Here is a 20,560-nt window from a genome sequence, read left to right on the forward strand (position 1 = left end):
AACAACATAAACAAATAAAAGATGCTAACTACGCTAACCGTTCTGATCCGTCTGCTAGTCTCTGGTTCTGGTCTCAACAGACTCCTCATCTGAGTCTGGGTCTGACTGAGGCTCAAACATGTGGCTGAGTCTCTCTGATGTTTCCTCCTCTAACCATCTTGATGCTCTGATACTTTCTCAGTCAGGAGGTGGGGAAGATGAACTTCAGACCCAGTTTAATGAGTGAAAACTTTGTTAAACTATTAATCAGAGCAGAGGATCTTTACAGTTTAAAACGTGTGGAGAGGAATTTTAAGATCTGTTTGTTGACTGAGAGGTGTCACCTGCTGTGGTGGTTGTGGCTCTGCCCTCTTTTCCTAAATGGGTCTTTTCAGACTCCATTAAATGATGTAGAAGGCGCTGAGCTTCAGACCGTCCACATACTCTACAGACAGGTCCCACACAGACTGATAAGAGTCTGAAGGGCTGGTTACTAGTATCAGTGGCTGTCAGCAGGTACAGAGGTGGTGTTTCCCGGCTGGAGTTTATGATGTAATGTCCTTAGAGAGCTGCATGTCAACAGCTCTGCTTTAAAAAAAAAAAAAAAACAGCCTGAAGGTAAAACTGTTCACAGGAGAGAGAGCAGGTTTAACATGAGCACAAACAATTTGTTGCCTGTTGCTTCTGTTCAGGGTTTCTCTTTATTAAAACACCAAGCAGCATAAACTTGACTTCCGCTTACTGTTTAGACTCGGCTTACAGAGAAGACCTTGACTGACTCCTGAGAAAGTCAACCAGGTGTAATGAAACAAAGTTTACCTCTTCCATTAAAGGACTTCTTCCTCAGCAGCTGAGTATGGAAGAAATCCTGTGTCAACTTTGGTGTTTTTCTTTGTTTATATTGATTCCAATGACACTAATATTTGTCTTTGAAAATTAGTCAGAAGATGTGTCAACAAAATGCTGTCTAATCAGCTGCATGTGCTGTCAGTACTGTGTTTACATCACATGGTTCTTCATGTTCAATTAGGCCCCAGTATCCGGTTTTAGAGTTGGCAGCTGAACAGTGACTTTTATTATGAAAAAATTGTCTATAACATAGTTTGTCACTTTAACTCTTCGGAAGACACAAAGAAGAGCTCTGACAGCTGCAAAAGGCCAAACCTCTGCTCAGTTTACCTTTAATATTTTCTCAGTCAGGAGAAGAAAGGTCCTGTAAAGAGATTTTCAGATTCATTTTCTTGGCATTTAGGTTTCCTGAAACTATTCAGGACAGCTGTTGAAAGTTGCCTGAATAATAGTTAGAAACATTAAGTCCTAGAGCATTGTTAAAATTATGCAAAATCTTATTAACCTTCTTGAGCTTGAAATTGTGTTTCCTAAAAGTGGTGTAATTTATTACACTCAGTTATTACCTAGCTCTAACCCTTATTATCAGGAAACATACAATAAAAATACCACAAAGCATGATAAATAATAACTAAACAAAAAAACAGATAAGTAAATAAATTGAATTTTATGTTCTACACAGACTCTTGTTCAGTGAAAATAATAATATAACCGTTTTTTAAAAATATAACCTACTGTTATAAAAATAATAAACTTTATTTGTATAGCACATTTCAAAAGAAATGTAGTGTTTTACAACAAAGAAATTACATGCACCAAGTACATTATATGAAAAGACATAAAATGAACATAAAAACATTGATGCAAAAACAAAAACATTAAAAACACTAATGCAAAATTATGATAATGAATTAATAACAGAAATCATAAATAAATAATATAAATAAATTCTCTCTTCACTGTTAGTAATAGTTTTCATATTAACCGAAACTGAGGCCATGCAGACAGACACACCTGTAACTGATGAACACCTGTGTGACGTTTGAGGTGTTTTTCTTCTTACCCTGAGGTTTGTAACTGTCTCTGTGTAGCAGCTCTAGGTGCAGCAGGTGTCCTCCAGCTAGACAGTAGCTTTGTTATCCTCATTATCATCCTTCGTCTTCGGAGTAATTAGCGCTGAGCTGCAGCTGTGAGCGGAGGCCCCCCACGCCTCAGAGGGCCCTCACCTTTTCCCACCGGCCCTTTCCGGTAAACACTCAGGTGAGTACGGCCCCCGAGCAGGTGAACTGAGCCGATCGAGTGTGTGGTTCACAGTCGAGCTGGTAACGAAGGTGCTGAAACCGTCAGAGGACGAGGTCAGGCGATTTATTAAAGGAGCATTAGCCTCACAGCTAATTGGCAGGTATCAGAGATGGATGGATATCAGTTACACCTGTGTCTCTAGGACATTTAGCCTAGCTTAGCACAAAGATTGGAGGCAGGGGAAAATACAGTAATTTCATCAAAAGAGAAAAAAATCCAGCTCCAACAAATCCAACTTTATAGTTGGGTTTAGTTGAGTCAAACCAAGACCTACGAGTTTACTCCAATGAATCTACCAAAGCACAACTCAGTTACCGAGATTCCGTTATCGCGAGAAAATAAAGCTCAATTATGTCCGGATAAAATATTTCCGAGTATGACCTTTCGCGGCTTCCGTGTGTATGTTAAACCCTGTTCTAAGCAAAGATGTCTCTGTTCTGAGCAAACAGAACCTAGAAGTTAATGCTGCGTCAGCAAACTGCTGACAAAATAATAGTTGATTTACTAATTTTAAAGGATTCATGTGCTGTTTGTTTGTATCTAAACCAATGCAAATATGTGAAACAAGCTAATTTAGGTTATTAGTGTAATTACAAGCTGGCATCTTGGGACATATGTGAACACTGAATTCTAGCAGGATTTCTTGATATTCCCATTATGCCAACAGAATACTGGACTTAGAAGCTAACTCAAAGCTAACTGAATATTCTGGTTTAGCAAAGTTTAGCTCAAAATGTTTGGTTCAGGTTATCTGTTAAATTGAAAAATTATATAGGCTACCATTATTAACAAAACCATGTACTATTACAAATAAAAAAATTATCATTAAATGTGTTGATGTTTAAAAACTAGATGTAACTAATTTAAAGTGTGCTGTAGCTAACAGTTCATTTTAGCGGTTTGGTTCAGGTTAGCCAGGTTATAAGTTTATTAAAGCCATAATTACATGTTTGTTTAATGTAAAACTGTCAGAACCTAATGTCCATGTAATTAGAATATTTCATGTCATGTTAACTGACATTATTAACCTTTAGATCATTACTGGTGAAATAAAACATTTAAAACCAAATAAACCAGTTATTGTCAATTGTTTAGATGTGCTGAAGTTTAAATTCTGAGTTCTGTGATACTTTTTGTGTTACTGTGATAGTTGTCATTAGACTAGCTTGTGTATCATTAGTATTTTAGGATCTTTACCACAGGACAGTACCACAAGTCATGGGGTATTATGTGGTACAAGGGTTTTGTGGTGATGTACCATTGACTCTGTGGTACTGGTACCATATGTTTCTATGGTTTGTATTTTGGAATGTTTATTGTCTGATGGAAATTGCTTCATTAAAGACTCAGACAAACAAATCACTGATGGGTTAAAGAATAAGATTAATCTGTTGACAACACCTTACAGGAGTCAGAGGTCAAAGAGATATGCCCCCTCGTCAGTTTACACATTTCAGCATTTATAAAGTTCCAGGAAAAAGCAAAAACACACGATTGGCTATCTGTTATTTAGTCTAGTCATCCAATGGCCAACTGCTGGACCTTAGAAAGAGTTAAGGTCAATGTCAACACCATCATTTATAGCAACCTTAAAATACTACAAGTCACTCAGATAAGATCCCATTTCAAGGAACCCTATTCAGGAACGGGCTGAGACCGTCTGCACAGCCAGCATGTGGTCACAACACAGTGACAGAGGCATACACTAACGCAGTGAACAAAGGAGTGAATAAATGATTAACTTTCATGTTATATGCTATTTTATTTTTTTCATAATTGTACTATAAAATTTGTGGTAAAGTACCTCAGAAACTACAATACAATCTTACATCCCAAACTACCACACAGGTTTCTGAGTGCCACAGGGGAAAAAAATTCATTGTAGTGTCTTGTTACACCAATGAAAATTTCTAGTTTTAACAAGATATTGATATTGTGTAATAATGAGAAAGTTTATCCATAAATGATCAGCAGTGATGAAAAATATACATGATCAGTAATAAGCAGGTTACATTGTGCAGAAACATTACAATGGGCTTTAACAACATCTACTTCAGAAGATGATGTTGTGGTCTCATGCAGTTAACCCAGTCATACTTGAGTCGAACACAGTGCTACAGTAGTATTCAGTGTGCTGCAGGTACAGCAGCAGGTCATGTGGGAGAGCTGGTTGTCCTGGAGGAAAATCTCAGAGGGGACAACACAGACAGGAGACTGAGGAGCAGCTGAAGGAGGGAAGCTCAGACAGAAGGCAGAAGAAGAAGAAGACGGTGGTTTCAGAGCGCAGACGATGGCAGAGCGTCCAGCAGGAGAAGGAGGAGGTGTCAGCCTGCAGGATGTCCTCAGAGGACGGACAGACGGAGCTCAGAGGACCAGCTCCAACATGATCCGGGTCTTCATCAGCTCCACGTTCACAGGTCAGAGAAGATTAACTCACGCAGAGATATTAGAAGTTATTAGAGTCTTACATTCTATTTACAATTTTTCTGTATCACGTTCTGATAAGTCATCGTTTATAAAGGCTTTATTAATGGTTAATAAATCAATTATTAATTCCTTATTGATCAGTTATAAGCCATTAATAAGTGCAACTTTTGGGTTGCCAGGTGGAAAATCCTCCTCCAAGAGTCACTCAAACTCTATCATTCTACCATAATAAGTCTTATAGTCTTGTAGTCATATATATATATACACACACATATATACACACATATATATACATACACACATATATATATATATATGTATATATATGTGTGTGTGTGTGTGTGTGTATACACGTACTGTACATATCCTCAGATACAGTTACTGTTATATTTATTTCACTGAGCACCACCTCAGGCTACAATAGATTAACTTATCTAACTGTCTCTGTTCTCTGGTCAGATATGAGCAGTGAGAGGAAAGCTCTGCTGGAGAAAGCTTACCCAGAAGTCCTGAGTTTCTGTCGCAGTCTGGGGCTGGTGTTTGAGGTCGGGTCAACATTTCAACAGTTTCCTCTTCAACGGTTTCAACGAATCCAGTAACTGATAAGGTGATCTGTTATGTGTTCAGTAAACAGCTGCTCACTGATCAGTGATATTTCCTCCTCAGGTGGTGGATCTGCGTTGGGGGATTCGAAATGTCACGCCTGGAGTTCACGAGTCCTGTGAGATCTTCCTGCAGGAGATCGAGACCTGTAAGAGGATCTCAGCCGGACCGGCTTTCATCGTGAGTCTCTCATCTTCTTTCAATTCTAATTCAGACTTTTATGCAGATTGTGGATAATACCAAAGCTGGATATTTATTTTTCATAACTTGACTTAAAGGCTCTCACACATCTAAGAAATCTGAAAAACTTTCAGCTTTCAGTCCTGGAAAATGACAAAATAGAACTAAATGTCCTGACATTTCTGTTGGAGCTGAAGTGAAAGTGGATGCAAAGTGTAAAAGATTTTAATCCATGATCTGATTCTCTCCCTTTGTATTCATGCCTCGGCTCTGAAGGCTCTGCTGGGGAACCGGTATGGCCACCGGGCTCTTCCCCGCCTTGTCCTGCAGAAACAGTTTGAAGTCCTTTTGTCTAAACTTTCCAAAAACCCTGAAGGCGTCAAACAGCTGAATCAGTGGTTCTTAAAAGACAGCAATGCGGTTCCGCCCACCTACGTCCTCCAGCCTATCACGGCTCACTTCCCCCACTACAGCGACCTCCGACCTGAGAGTGGGCCTCAGCGCGACAACGACGTCCTGTCCTGGCGTTTCACAGAAACTCAACTGTTGCAGCTCCTACGATCCGCCGCCACCGACGCCGAAGCCGCTGGAGACATCACCGCCGAGCAGAGACAACAGTTCTACACATCAGGTCACAGACGTCTCTCACAGTTGGTCCCCTGTTGTCTCAGAGGGTTTGTGACATCAGTGTCTTCTTCTTCTGTCCACAGTCACAGAGCGGGAGCTCGAGCACGGTTTGTGGAAAGACGATGGCGAACTGTCGGCTCTGCTCTTCGTCCGAGAGATTCCCCGGCAGAGGGTGAGGGACGGTCCCAAACGTCTCGCCAAGTACATGGACCTGAATGCCGAAGGGCTGCTGGACGCTGAAGCTCAGTCACTCCTCACCGGCCTCAAGTCTCGGCTCTACGCCTCATCACGGAAGATCCTCAACCTGCACTGTGTGGAGCTCAGCAAGGGGAGTGTCGACCCCAAACGCAAAGAGCACGCTCAGTACCTGGACAGCGTCTGCGAGCAGTTTGTGACGCAGATGAAGGCCCGGATCACAGCAGCGGTCGACTCCCCACCTGAGGGGAGGCGGAGGAAGATCTGGGGAAACACTGAGGAAGAAAATGAGGACACGTCGGACTGGGTGGGTGAAGAAGTTGCACAGCATGTCGCCATGAGTGCTGAGCTGTGCAGAGGTCTACACGGTAGAGAGGGTCTCCTGGGGAAGCTCTGCCTCGCCATGTGGGAGTCCACCAACGTGCTTCACGGCCCGCTGGTGGTCCACGGGGCTGCCGGGATGGGTAAGACGGCTCTGCTGTGCAAACTGGCGCAGGAGATGCGAAGTGTCCTGGAGGCGGGATCGGTGGTGGTGATCAGGCTGCTGTCAGCTCGTCATCCTCAGAGACCAGACATCGACCACGTCCTCCGCAGCATCTGTCTCCAGGTCTGCCTGGCGTGCGGTTTGTCTCCGCCCTCGCCCCTGACGGCCGGCACCCACCTGGAGCTGCTCCGGTTCTTCAGGAACGTCCTCACCCAGGTCTCCCAGCAGGGGAACAGTCTGCTCCTCATCCTGGACGCTCTGGATCAGCTGTCAGACCAGAATCACGCTCACAGACTCCACTGGCTGCCCACCGACCTCCCGCCCAATGTCCACCTGGTGGTTTCCATGGATACCTACAGCGAGGCATTTGTTAACATGCGGCTGAAGTTGGAGTCTTTGGGGAGCTTCTTTGAGGTGGAGCGTTTGTCTCGTGATGAAGGGAAACAGATCGTGGAGTCGAACATGCGAGCGTCACAGCGAGCGTTGACCCCCGAGCAGAGCGACGCCGTGATGCAGAGCTTCAACTCCACCGGCTGTCCCCTCCACCTCAAACTGATCCTGTCTGCAGCCAGACGCTGGACCTCCTTCACCCCACTCACAGAGATAAAGCTGGGTGCCAATGCACAGGAAATGATGTCACAGCTCTTCCTGATGCTGGAGAAGAAACATGGGAAGGAGCTGGTGGGCGGGGCCTTAGGATACCTCACTCTGGCAAGGTGAGACAGTCACACATATGTCACAGCATGAGAGCATTGTTCTCCAGAAATGACATTACAAACATTATCAGTGTTTATCCGAGCTGCAACCAGCGAACATCATCGGTTTGGATTATTTTCTTGATTCACTGATTGACCACTTTGTTTCCTGAGGAAACGGCTTTAAAATAAAATCAGGCAAAACAAAAACACTTGGAGAATTAAAGTATATTTAGTTTATTAAAGTATATTAAAGTATATTATTTAAAGGTATAAAATTTACCTGATATTACCAAATGTAAATGAAAACATCAATTAATAATTCAATCCAAAGAACAACTGAGCTATAATCAGTCAATATGAAACATGAGGAAACAATAGAATAAATAAATAAGCAATCAGTCGTCAACAGACTAAATATGTCTGATGTCAGTCAATTCAATTTTCAATTCAACTTTATTCATTCATTCAACACAAAATCATAACAAACACTATCTCAAGGCTCTTTACAGGGTCAGGTCAAGACCTGACAATATTATAGAGAAACCAGCAGATGATTTTCTGTTTTATTTCACAGTAAACTGAATAATTTAATAGAGCTGCTCTGATTAATCAATCAGTCGATCAATATAAAAATAATCAGAAATGATTTTCATAATCGATTAATCATTAAAGTATTTTTTTTAATACAAAAATTGAAAATAGATGATTTTTTATATCATTAAACAAAATTTTTAACTGTTGGTTGGACAACAAAAAACATTTGAAGACGTTACCTTGAAAGTTATGATTGGCTTTTATCACTGTTGTTTGTGTATTAAGTGGTTGATCTGAAATTGATAATGAAATGAGTCGTTACTTTCAGTTTGATATAATACTCATCAGGCACCCACGGCTGCTGTCTGTGATTGGCTGGCTGGGTGGAGTGGAGCCATCACAGCAGTGACCTGTGGTTTTGCGACTGAACTATAAATAATACAAAAATAATCACATAAGAAAACAAAACACTGATTGACTAGTTTTATCAGACAACTCATAATCAAGAGAAACACGAGTTCACACAGTGAAAAACTAATTATTGCTCCAGTGGAGATGAAATTTAAAGTATTTTTTATCAGCAAAATAAATCTGGCCCATACTCAGGCCACATGCTTGTTTTCTTCTGGTCCAGTATACGTGCGGTTCCATGGCCCAAATCTGGCCCATACACAGCATGACTGTCAGATGCTACTTCCACATCTGGACCAATTCTGATGCACATACAGAAAATCCTCCAGCTGTCAGACAGTACTGAAGGGTAATAGCCACACTCAGCCCAGATGTGGAAGTATATGGGCCAGACCAGAAATTTCATTTGCAACAAACAATATAATAAATGTCAAATGTATTTACTTGAACAACATAATGTAAATCACCAATGAAAAAAGCAATAATACATGTAAATGTGAAGTTAAAGAGGATGTGATCACGTGTAGACAAAGTGTTATAACAAGCTGATGTTATGATGTTACAACCCGCTGATCAAAAAAATCAAAAAGTCAAACTGCTATGAAATAAAGGTTTACTTCAACCGGTAAATATATAATGATAATGATAAATGTCCACAGGGAAGGTCTGCTGGAGGCTGAGCTGCGTGATGTCATGTCCCTGGACGATGATGTCATCAGTGAGGTGTATAGGTACTCGCTCCCTCCAACGCCCTCGTTGATCCGGCTGCCCCCCCTCCTCTGGGCCCGTCTCAAGCGGGACCTGGAGGACCATCTGGAGGAGCGGTGGACGGGCGGGGTCGCCGCCGTCGCCTTCAACAACCGGTACAAGAAAAAAAACCTGATGGATGATCACAAGATTAGATTTGATTTGATTCACACACATGACCTTTGTGTACTTCAGGCGCCTGGTGGAGGCGGTTTCATCGCGCTATCTGACGTCAGAGCGGCGGGGGCGGAGCCTCAGGATCATGGCAGAGTACTTTCTGGGTCGGTGGTCGGGGAAACTGAAGCCTGCAGCTCTGCCGGGTCTGTCACTGCTGCTCTCCGACAGAAAGGTACCAACGACTCGATAACAGGAGGGTTTCCTCACATACAACATGTACACCATCACATCCAGCAGCTGTAGCTTAGATCAATAGGATGGAGGTGAAGAAGTGGAGAAGTGAGCTGTGTCTCCAAAGACACATTTTAATAAAGCTGGACTGATTTAAAACAAAATTTCAGTTCTGGTCCTCCAGATTTTCTAAATATCAAATGTACTGTATATACTGTACTACAGTAGTACCCAAAGCCACAAACTTATACATTATAAGGTCTTATGAGGTTGTATTTCTTAATGATAACACAGACATTAAAGATAATGCAGAAGTAGGCCTATTGCTAAATATAGGTATATTTATTTAATTTAACCAGATAACACAGGAATGTGGATAAGACAAGTTTAGCAGCAGCCATCTTGTTCCAAATAAAATCTACCCATAATCCACAGCAGTAAAAGAGGACTGAGGCTCCATCAAAGCTGACATGGAATATAAAAAGAACTGAGTCCCTTTTCTATTGGTCAACTTTTTGTGCATGAGAGCTGCTGCATGTATGTGAACCTGCATGTGTGAAGTATCAAGATTTAATGGGAAGACTTTAACGAAGTTTCATGATCACATCTTCATCCCCAGCAGTTGCTGTGTGACTGATGAGCTCAGCGCTGGACACATGGCTGCTGTGCACAGCCCAAATGTCTGTACAGTGTGTACAGTATGCAACACATATCTATTCTTAGACCTTCATTTCAGATGAAGAAAAACTCTCCAAAAAAGCGAGCTTTGGAACAAGTTAATCTCCCCACATACAAACATACATCTGTGAAAGTACAAAACAGGAAAATAGAGTGTGGGTGGGATGTGTGCAGCTGTACAGGTTATTGTTGAATGGACTCAGACACTTTCTGTGGTGTCACAGGTCCCTCCCCAGCCACTGTGGTTTGCTCCAGGATTGGCTAACGTCAGGAAGCTCCAGGAGTTGCCCTATCACCTGCTGCATGCCGGTCTGTGGGAGGAGCTCCAACGGGAGGTCATTGGTAAGATCAGATTAATGTTAAAGTTTAAACCAGGTTTAAACCAGGGACTGAGACTAAATGAAGAAGTCTCTGTTTTTAATAAGATGGTTTTGACAGAAGCTTTGTATTTTTCAGGCAGCGCTGAGTGGCTGTACTGTAAGAGCAGGGTGTGTGGGGTGTCCAGTGTGATCCACGACCTGGACCAGTGCTCCCAGTACATGGACTGCACTGAGACCAGACTGATCCGAGACACTCTGGTCCTAATCAAACCCAGCCTGGACTTCTTGGACAATCACATTGGTCAGTTAGTTTGGCTCTATGTTCCATACTCATGTGCTTTTTGAACATTTTCAGTCCAAATGTGTAAAAGTGTAACAAGTTTCCCTCGAAATTTGACTTTTATGTTGAAACAACAGTTAGATCAAAAATTAGTTTAAACAGTAGGAATGTGTTAAAAACTGTAACATAAAACACACGCAGTGTTTTTAACCATCTGTTCCAGATATGTCTCTGTTCTACACTGAGCTGCTGGCCAGACTCTGCTCCTTGGCCTCGACCTTCCCCTCTGTGATTGGCCAGCTGTGCAGTCAGTGTGAAGAGTGGCTGCTGACGTGTGCGGAGCCGATCCTCGTCCCAAAGTGTAGTTTCCTGCAGCAGCCTGGGGGGGCGCTGCAGCACACACTGAGCGGACTGCAGGGAGGTCAGACATGTTTAAATCGAACAAAAAAAAAAAAGCAAGAGTGGGGCTGAATGATTGAATGATTCATTGTTTTTGCATCAAAAATCAAAGAATAAAATTTCCAATCCTAAGAGCTGCTGTTTTAATATTATCTACAATCCACATCAGTGACAGGATCTTTACTTTACTCACCAAAGTCTGTGATCCTTCAGCTCCTGTGGCCTGGTTCTTCATGCAGCACCTTATTACGTATTTTATTTTGGTAGCTGTTGCCGCCATTTTATTGAGCTTGGGCCACAAATTGTGATAGCTGTGATTTAGATGTGCTGCGAGTTGGGCATTAACACAGGTTTACCTGTCGCTGTGTCCGCAGGTGTTCTCTGTGTGGACGTCAGTGTGGAGGCGGAGCTTCTGGTTGCAGGTTCAGATGACGGGGTGGTGGCGGTGTGGAGTCTCAGTGACCAGCAGCTTGTCCACACTCTGCTGGGACACACCGGTCAGTCTGATTTGATTCAAGAATAATAATGAAATGATAATAATAATAATAATAATAACTCACAGTGTAATCTGTGCTGTGTAGGTGCGGTCCTGTCCGTTAAAGTGATTGACAGCTCGTCTCACTGCCTTTCCTTGGCTGCTGATGGCTCTCTGAGGAGGTGGAGCCTCATGAACGGCCAGCAGCTGCTCTGTATCCAGGAGGCTGTACCTGTTGACTCCGCCCCTTCATCAGTACACCTCCACCTGTCTGAGCAGAGACAGCTGCTCTGTGTTTACACCATGACTCAGGTAATAAAACTATTATAATAATAATGCTAATGCTAACTCATACTGTTTCTACTGAGTCCACTAGTTTGACCATGACCTGTTAATGATCTCCTCAGTTCCTCTACATGGAAACACCCAGGTGTCTTGGAAGGGTTTATGTTCTGTCCACCATTTTGAATTAGAAATAATTTTTTTCTGTCAGTTTGATGGATGTTTTCTTAAATACTACAATACCCATGAGTCTCAGCTGCTATGCAGAAGAAGGCGGTCAGAGGTGTGAATCAGACCTTCAATGTTCATGTTTTTGGACTCTCCCACTCAGACACTAGAAGTTTCCTTCCGTGTTAAACACGAGGAAGGTTATTATATGGTGTACGCCAGGTGTTTTGAGTGTGGAGATGTGGGTCACAAGAGGGCTGTTTGCCCGCACAGGCAGCAGGCAGCAGGCAGCAGGCAGCAGGCAGCAGGCAGCAGGCAGCAGGCAGCAGGCAGCAGGGGCTCAGGGAGAGAGGGAGGAGAGTGTGTTGTCCTGGGGGGACTGGAACTGGACTCTTTAGATATGACTGGTCAGGAGTTTTTAAACACTTCTGGGGTGAGCTGGGGCCTGACATGCTTGGTTTTAAGGTCTTAGTTGTCCTGTACCTGTCAGGAGGGGGATCAGGCAGGGCTGCCCCGTCTCAGGCCAGCTCTACAGCGTGGCCATCGAGCCTCTCATCCACAGACGAGGTCCAGGCAGTTTTTGTCTGGGACCGGGGGGACGTCCTGGAGTTAGAGGCCGGCCTGGCTCTGTATGAGAGGGCCTCCTCAGCCGGGATAAACTGGTGGAAGAGTGGAGCTTGTCTGGCTGTCTGGAGTTCAAGATGCCCTCCTGGTCTTCCTGGGAGCCTTAGCTGGGGAACAACAGGAGTAAAGGTTTTAGGTGTTCATCTAGGCAGAAAGGACATAGAAAGACAGAATTGGGAGGGAATGCTGGGGAAGGTGGAGGCCAAGTTGTCTAAGTGGAAATGGCTGCTTCCACCACCAGACCTCATAAAGGCGCTGCAGTGGCTCCTCGTGGACTTCTTCTGGTCGGGTCGTCACTGGCTGCTGAACAGTGGAGTGAGGGCCACGAGTATGTGTTCCTCTCCCTCATCGTCAGTCCTGCTGTGGGAGACTGGAGAGAGAACAGGGGTCTGCTTCTGTCCCCGAAGACTCCAGCGTTGGGCAAATTCATCTCCTGTGGGAAGAAGCAGCTGTATCACAGCTGTGTAAAGGTCCTGAACCTCGGCTCTCTGACAGGACTCAGGGCGTCCAAATGGACTGAGGTGTGTGACACAAAATGTTCCCCTAAAGGCTGCTGGCGGCTCCTGGGTAAACCTCCTGCTGAAAAACTGATGGCTGCCCTCCAGTGGAGGATCACACACGGAGCTATAGCTACAAACAGATACAGGGCTCACCTGGACCCCAGCACTGGGGAGGGCTGTCCTTTTTGCAGGCAGACAGAAACTGTAGAACACCTGGTGGTTTCCTGTCCTCGTTTGTCTGATTTATTTAGGCTGCTGCACGGGTGGATGGAGGCTTCAGGAGAGGTTTTTTTCTGTTTCACTTTTTGTTTTTGGGCCAAGGTGCACTCTTCTTCTTCTTCTTCTTCTTCTTCTTCTTCTTCTTCTTCTTCTTCTTCTTCTTCTTCTTCTTCTTCTTCTTCGCAGGTGAAGGTGTGGAAGCTGGACGGGGCTGAGCTCTTCAGCAGCAGCAGTGATGAAGGCTCGCTGGTTCTGGGAGTCCTGGAGGACTCTGTAGTTTCTCTGTCTGACTGTGGTCTGGTCAGAATATCTCGTCCTGTTAACGGGACTCAGACTGTGGAGACTCAGCTGGAAAACGCACAGAGGTGTTTTACTCTTGTCAACTCTGTTACGTTACCAAAACGCGGGAAAGTGTTTGTGGTTACTACAGAAGGCTTCCTCTATCAGGTACGTCAGTTTTGATTGGCAGGTTTGATGGCTTTCATGGATGTTGTTAATTGGTAGTTGTTACAGCTTGATATTAGAGTTAAAGGCCCCAGAGACCTTTGCCGTAATAACAAGGAAGACTTCTGTTTATTCCCATTTAAATGTGGGACATTCGGACCCTCATAGTGTCCAGGGGCCAGTTGCAAAAATCACCTTAAGTTTTCTACTTGAGTATAACACTTAAGGTTTAATTTCTCCTTAGCTTAGGGAGTTACTTAAGGGTGTCTTATATTGAGCAATGTTAGAATGGATTCACTTCCTCAACAGATCACTTAAGAAAATAAAGTCCAGTTTTAATCATAATTCAAAATGTATCTACTAAAAAGAAAAATAAAGTTTTTTTCCTTTTCATTCTTTGTGATTGTGAAAAAACACTGATTGTTTCTACTCAACATCTTTTTCCAGTAGACTGTTGCTCCGTCCTGTACTAAAGAGAAAACCTTGTCACCAGTAATTCAGCATAAACAGTCAAACCTACAGGGACGTTATTTCTTCTGTTGCACATGATCATAACTCAGATAATGTTTAATACATTTATCTGCAGATTTCCGGGTCGGGCAGACAGACAGCTGTTGAGTTTCCTCTGGTTCCATCTTTACTTTCTGTTACAGAAGATGAAAAAATTCTGATGGCAGGTATGACTAATAAACTAACTCAGTGTTTTTTCAAACCATAACAAGCTGCAGCTACAAATAGCTTTAAAAGCTACACATCAGTAGCTGATATGAGGAATTCATTCCTTTTGATGAGAAATCAAACTGGAATTTTAGACTTTAGAGTTTTCTAACGTGAAAGTGGGCTCAGCATTTCTGTCCTGCTTTCCTATCTGTGTAATGATTTGTGCTGAAGCGTTTCTTTCAGTCAGTGTTTACATTTCTTGTTTATATCTGTAAATTCTAACAATTGGGTTTTTTTTATTCAGAAATTTGAATTATTAATATTTTAATGGTAAAGGCACGAAAATGAGTTGGAATAAAATCATTTTACATGCAAACTATATTTAGCCTTATTTCTTGCATGCTGTGTTATTATCATTAAAAATGTGTGAATCTTTATCAGCCCATGTGTCATATTCCTGCCTTTATACTTTTCTGATATGTGAGACTTTCAGCTGAGTTCATGCTGAAAAACAGATGATATGCAAGGATAAAAATGAGGACACAGAAAGTCGACAAAAACCTGCACTCCAGAGGGCTCCAGTCTGCTTTTCATCAGCATCATTAAAATGAGTAACCCTCTTTCCAGTATCTGAGCAGGAGATAAGAGAAACATGGTTTCCTTGTTCCAGCTGGATTTCTCCTGGAGATGCCACTAAGTTTCTCTCAAACATTTTTACTGTTGTAGATTAACAGAATAGAAATGTAAAGTCTAACACTCTGGGTTACATGTGGATTTAACCTAAGCAGGTCACTGTAAACATGTTTTCCAATTACCTGTGTGATGTAACCTGGCGTCTTATGTGCATGTGAACGTTCGCTCGGTGTGAACTCTGGTGTACTGTGTTCATCTCCCAGCTGATCTGTGTCTGTCTCTGCAGGCGCTGAGCGAACTCTGAGCCTCTTTAACATCGACACAGACTCTCTGGACAAGTTCCTTGACCTCCAACATGAAGACAGCGTTTTGTCGGCCAGCATCTCTTCGGACGGCAGGCAGCTCGCCTCTGGAGCTGCTGACCAGCTCATACGAGTAAGAGATGACACACTGAATAGCTAATGTAAACTTTATTGAGCAAAGGACTATGACTGCAAATATTCTACACTGTAGACGCTTAAAATCAATAAACTATGTTTGTTTGCAACTTTATTTAATTCAGATTCATTAATACAATACAAAGGGCTTGGTGGCAAAATCAACATCTGCATGTGCATGTTGTATCAGGCAGCTGCTTCACAGTAAAATCCCTTCAATTTCACCACATTAAAGGTTAATCCAGCTGCTTCACAGTAAAAAGTGAATCTAGCTGCTTCACAGTTTGTACTAATCCAGCTGTTTTACAGTAAAACTAATCCAGCTGCTTCACAGTAAAAGGTTTTCCAGCTACTTTACAGTAACAGCGTGGATACGTATTTCAACATATTGTAGCTTTTAAGAACTCAAATTCATGAATTTCACTTTGAAGGACGACTTCAAAAATGGTCTTTGAGTTAAATCAACAACTTTATTCAATTAAATTATACATGTCATGTGTTCCTATCCTGTGTAAATCTTCTCTTTGACAGATCTGGTCGGTGACCACTGGTGCGTTGTTGGACACTCTGTGTGGTTCAGATACTCCCGTCACCTCTGTGGTTTTGTATAAAGGCTTTGTGGTTTCAGCCTCGACAGCCACCTCTTCTATCCAGCTGTGGAATCTGAAATATGACACCCAACACAAACCCACAGCCCACATCCCATCAGGCTGCGCCCATGTTGCCATCACCAAAGACACAGATCAGGTTTTCTTCGTCCGACAGCCGAGCCAGACGGAAGTCATCAGCTGGAACAACCACACAGGTCGGTGGTACCAGAGCAGAGTCACTGCAGACGCACCGTTAAAGAAGGAATTCAAAGGATGTTATTGATTCTGATTCTTTTATTGATTCTGGAAGCTGAAGTCTTATAAGCTCTGTTGAGTCAAAACCAGACTTTGTAAATCAATACATTACTAATTATACAGAGAGCTGTGGCCAGAACCAACAATCTGGAATAATGGTAAATACTAAAACATGAAGTCAACAAACAGATTCAGTGATGTCAGTTTCACAGTAATATCCCTCTGCAAAGCTGCAGCTGTACTAAAGTGAGAGAGTGTGTTTTCTTGTCTTTCGAGGTTCTATTTCTGGATTTTAAAACTTTTACAGAAAGATCCCCCTTCTGTGGAGGACAAGGGATGTCACAGGAAAAGTAATAAAGCTAAATAATTACTTCAGATTTAAAAATGGATTTAAAAAATAGCATAAAACACTCCTTAAAAAACATTTATAAATACATTTATTAATTAATGAATAAAAAATGTAATTTGAAAAGGCATTTTAAAAATGGGAATACATTCCTGGATTCCCTCTTCAATTTCCATTCCCCTTTTCTAACCGCTTTTCCTTTTCCTATTAGCTAATCGATTAGCTTTAATTATTTAGCTTCTCCTTTTAGCCTCTCCATGACACTCTGGGCTTCACTGCTGGTAAAACCCACTGGTCATGAATCAAAAAATGTATTTATAAACAGTTTATTTAATGTAAGTTTTATGCTGTTTGTGTAAATCTATTTTTAAATCAGTATTTATTGATGGATTAATCATTCATTTAATTTCATAATACCTATTAAAATATGAAATTAAAGAAATACTTTATTACTTTTTCCTGTGGCATCCCTGGTCCTCCATACATTACTGCCTCATAACAAACACAATATCACACCTTCAATATTCCCACGTCCTACCCATCCCTAAACACTGTCATAGGGTAACTGTACTGTCGCCTTACATCACCGATCAGTCTGCCATGCAATGCATAAACAAACGTCTAGATACAGACACTTCAACACCAACTTCCAGTATACAGCATGTGACACAGAATGTTAAAGCAAAACAAGGTGAGACAAGTGAGATAAAAGGTGGCAACCCTAGCACAAAGGACCACGACCACTTAATTAAGAACAAAATACAAATAGAATTAAATTAAAGGGTAAAGAAATGCATAAATAAAAGTTTATTCCTGTACCTATGTGATGGTTTCATCAAAGAATATTAAAGTAGATTTCTGATTCAAGAGTGTGTAGTTTCAGATTTGAGATAACATCCCTAATCCACTCTAGGTAAGTGTGGGTGGAACAGCTTCACTCCATCTCAAAAGTATAAGACGACATGCACAAAGAGCATAGACAGAAATGATCTTATGACCACCTACAGGAAGTGGTGTCCCTTCTGGAACGTGATTGGTTTGGACTCATTTTAACAGCAGGTAAAAATCGCAGAAAATGACTTGTGTTGTGTTTTTGCTTGTGAATTCAACTATTTATAGGTAAGAGGAACAGTGTGTAGTTTCATCTTTCAAAGGTTACAGTCTGGATTTAACTGAGAAAGTCAGTTTTTTCTCCTTCATAGATAAAAGTGGCTGGCACCAACACAGGAGAGGAAAAACACCAGACTTGACTATTGTGTCTCTCCCTGCAGGTTCTCTCTCAGAGCGTTTGGCTGTCTCTGCTCAGGTTTGCTGTCTGGAGGTAGCTCAGAACAAACGTTTACTCCTGTGTGGTCTGACCTCCGGCACTGTCCTCATCTACCCGTTAGCCATGCCCCAGGAGACACTCTGCATCCCCCCTCCAGAGAGCCTCTCCAGGGTGCTGTGCATGGCTGTCAGCTCCCAGGAGAAGCACATGGCAGTGGCCTACGAGGATTTGGTGTGTCTGTTCGAGATCACCACCAGAGACAGCTTTCCCACAGTGGAGGGGCCCCTGGAGAGGTTCCCCCTGTCCCTCCTCCACGCCCCGCTGTCCTCCATGGCGCTGCTGTCCGACCGCAGGCTGCTGTATGGAACGAGCTGCGGGGAGGTGAAACTCCATGACTTCAGCAGCGGCGGCAGCTCCAGTCTGGAGCCTCATCGCACCAGAGTGACCTGCGTGACGGCCAGTAACTGGGGGAGTCACGCAATGGTGGGCTCAGAGGACACCGTGCAAAGGTTGTGGGCTCTGAACCCACTGGCCCTGGACCACACCATGGAGTACAAGGTCAGGGGTTACTGAGCATCTGCAGCCTTAGAGCCAAAAAGACATTTAACCAACAACTCTGACAATAATTCAGAGACAAACCAAGAATAAGCAAAGAATAAGGCAACATTTTATTTTAACTAATATAACTTATACGTAATCAGTATATAAACATATAAATGGTTTTTAACTGACTACAATGTAGCTATAAGCAGATATAAGGACATTTATTTTCAACTGTTTATTAATGTACAGCATTTTCAACAATTATATCATCTCCTTTAAGACATATTTTATAATATTACGTTTGTGTTATGTGTCATTATCTGTTTATATATCAGTGTGTTTTCTAGTGTCACGCTATTGCTACATAGCCATCGTTAGCATTAACAGCTGTTTACTTACCGGTCTTGTCAAGAGCTTCAGCCATCGTGTTTAGAAGACAAGATGTTATAATATGTCCTCTTAGAAGCTACTTCTTCAGAATGGATGCTACAGTGACTCGGTATCGGAAAATGACAAGAAGAGTCGACCAAGCTGGAGTTAGCTGGTTAGCATGCTAACTTCATTAGAAAAGAAGAAGTGATAGAGACAAGAGTTGGTGAACATTGGTGTTTGTTTCCACCTCTGGAGACAGATGTCGGTGAGTAAAGGAATGAAGTTTGATGCTTGGACTCACGTTTCTTCTAGACTGGTGAGTAAACAGCTGCTAATGCTAACATTAGCTATGTAGCAATAACAAATAGCTCCTTTAAGACTTAACTTGTATCTGTGTACAACTGCATCATAGGAAGTGTTATAGTAATAATGTTATCATTAGGTCCAACAGTAGGCTACAGTGTTCCAGTCCAGTTCATTGTGCTGTGGTTTTGTTGGTGTTCAGGGTTTTTTCTTCGAGGGCGTCCTCTCTGCTGCTTTCTCTGACAGCGACCAATTTGTCTTCACTGGATCTCAGGACAGAACCGTCAAAGTCTGGGACGTTGCTACAGGTACGTTCAGGTGTGTTTGGACATGCTTTCACTGAGGATGTACAGGAAATATCAACTGGTCTTAAAAAAACGGACTGACAGAAAACCAAACTTTCTTGAGAGTCAGAGGTTCGTATGTGCAGAGATGTTGGTTTTATCTTATAGTCATTTTCTAAATAAACACTACATGACATTCATTTTGGTTTTACTAAGTTTATGTTGTGGTCTCTATTTTTAGTTGTTTGTATTATTGAATAATGTGATTCTGAATGAGGTTTTATTGCCCCTGGCACAGAACCTAGCAGTTCTTAAGCCTCTGCTCAGTGAAGTGTCACTCTGATGTTGTAGTGGATTTCTTCCTTGTTCAGGGAACCTGTTGTACGTTCAGTTCGTCTACTCACCTGTCGTCAGGATGGTGACCTACAGGAACGGCTTTGTGGCGTTGACTCAGCAGGGGTCCATCATCAGAGAAGTGTTTCGCTGTCCGGACCACATCAGTCCGGACTACAACCCTCTGAGGAACGTCAAGGCCCAGTACCGAGTCACCTCCAGGGAGAAGAACCGGGACGGCCAGCAGACCTCCGTGTCCGACCTCCAGGACTTTAACCCAGCCCAGTTCAACCTGAACCTCATGAGCATGCTCAGAGCCAAGCCCTCCTCCGCCTGTCTCATACTGTAAGACGTTTGGGCCCCGGACCTCCAGGGACCTCAAGGTTCTCTGAGGTTTCACGACAAATTAGGGAACAAAATATTTTCATTGTTAGGAAACGTATTTGTTTTATTCTCACTGAGGTTCATGTACTTGTTAAATATATAACACACACACCATCTATTATCATGTGAAAATTAGTGCAAATGTTTAGTTTTGATAAATCATTGTGAAACCAACTGTTATTTATAATCTGAAAAATGTATTAAAACATCTGTTTATGTTCCTGGAAATCACCGGTTTTTACCAAAATATGGCGAAATACTTTCTTCTGCTTATTGAAAGCAACTGCTTACATAGATTACAAGTTAAAAAATGTAAACAGCTTAGTGTGCTATCAACAGCACATTTACATAATTTAGCAACTCAATTCATCAGCATTCAG

General features: G+C 42.5%; 1 protein-coding gene across 1 annotated transcript; it reads left to right on the forward strand.

Moving 5' to 3' along the window:
• The first annotated feature begins 4,420 nt into the window (after positions 1-4,420).
• nwd1 (NACHT and WD repeat domain containing 1) lies at positions 4,421-20,222 on the forward strand. The gene is made up of 20 exons (XM_022759052.1): positions 4,421-4,547; positions 5,017-5,102; positions 5,224-5,340; positions 5,617-5,971; positions 6,051-7,362; positions 8,949-9,152; positions 9,232-9,385; positions 10,287-10,404; positions 10,519-10,683; positions 10,886-11,083; positions 11,436-11,558; positions 11,643-11,848; positions 13,516-13,776; positions 14,360-14,450; positions 15,353-15,501; positions 16,035-16,308; positions 17,386-17,394; positions 17,966-18,519; positions 19,382-19,487; positions 19,835-20,222. The coding sequence occupies exons 1-20, from the start codon at positions 4,421-4,423 to the stop codon at positions 20,143-20,145; spliced, it is 4,920 nt and encodes a 1,639-aa protein (XP_022614773.1). The 3' UTR covers positions 20,146-20,222.
• Positions 20,223-20,560: the final 338 nt, after the last annotated feature.

This window comes from Seriola dumerili, unplaced genomic scaffold (genome assembly GCF_002260705.1).
Source record: "Seriola dumerili isolate Sdu_G_001 unplaced genomic scaffold, Sdu_1.0 BDQW01000319.1, whole genome shotgun sequence".
Taxonomy (NCBI): domain Eukaryota; kingdom Metazoa; phylum Chordata; class Actinopteri; order Carangiformes; family Carangidae; genus Seriola; species Seriola dumerili.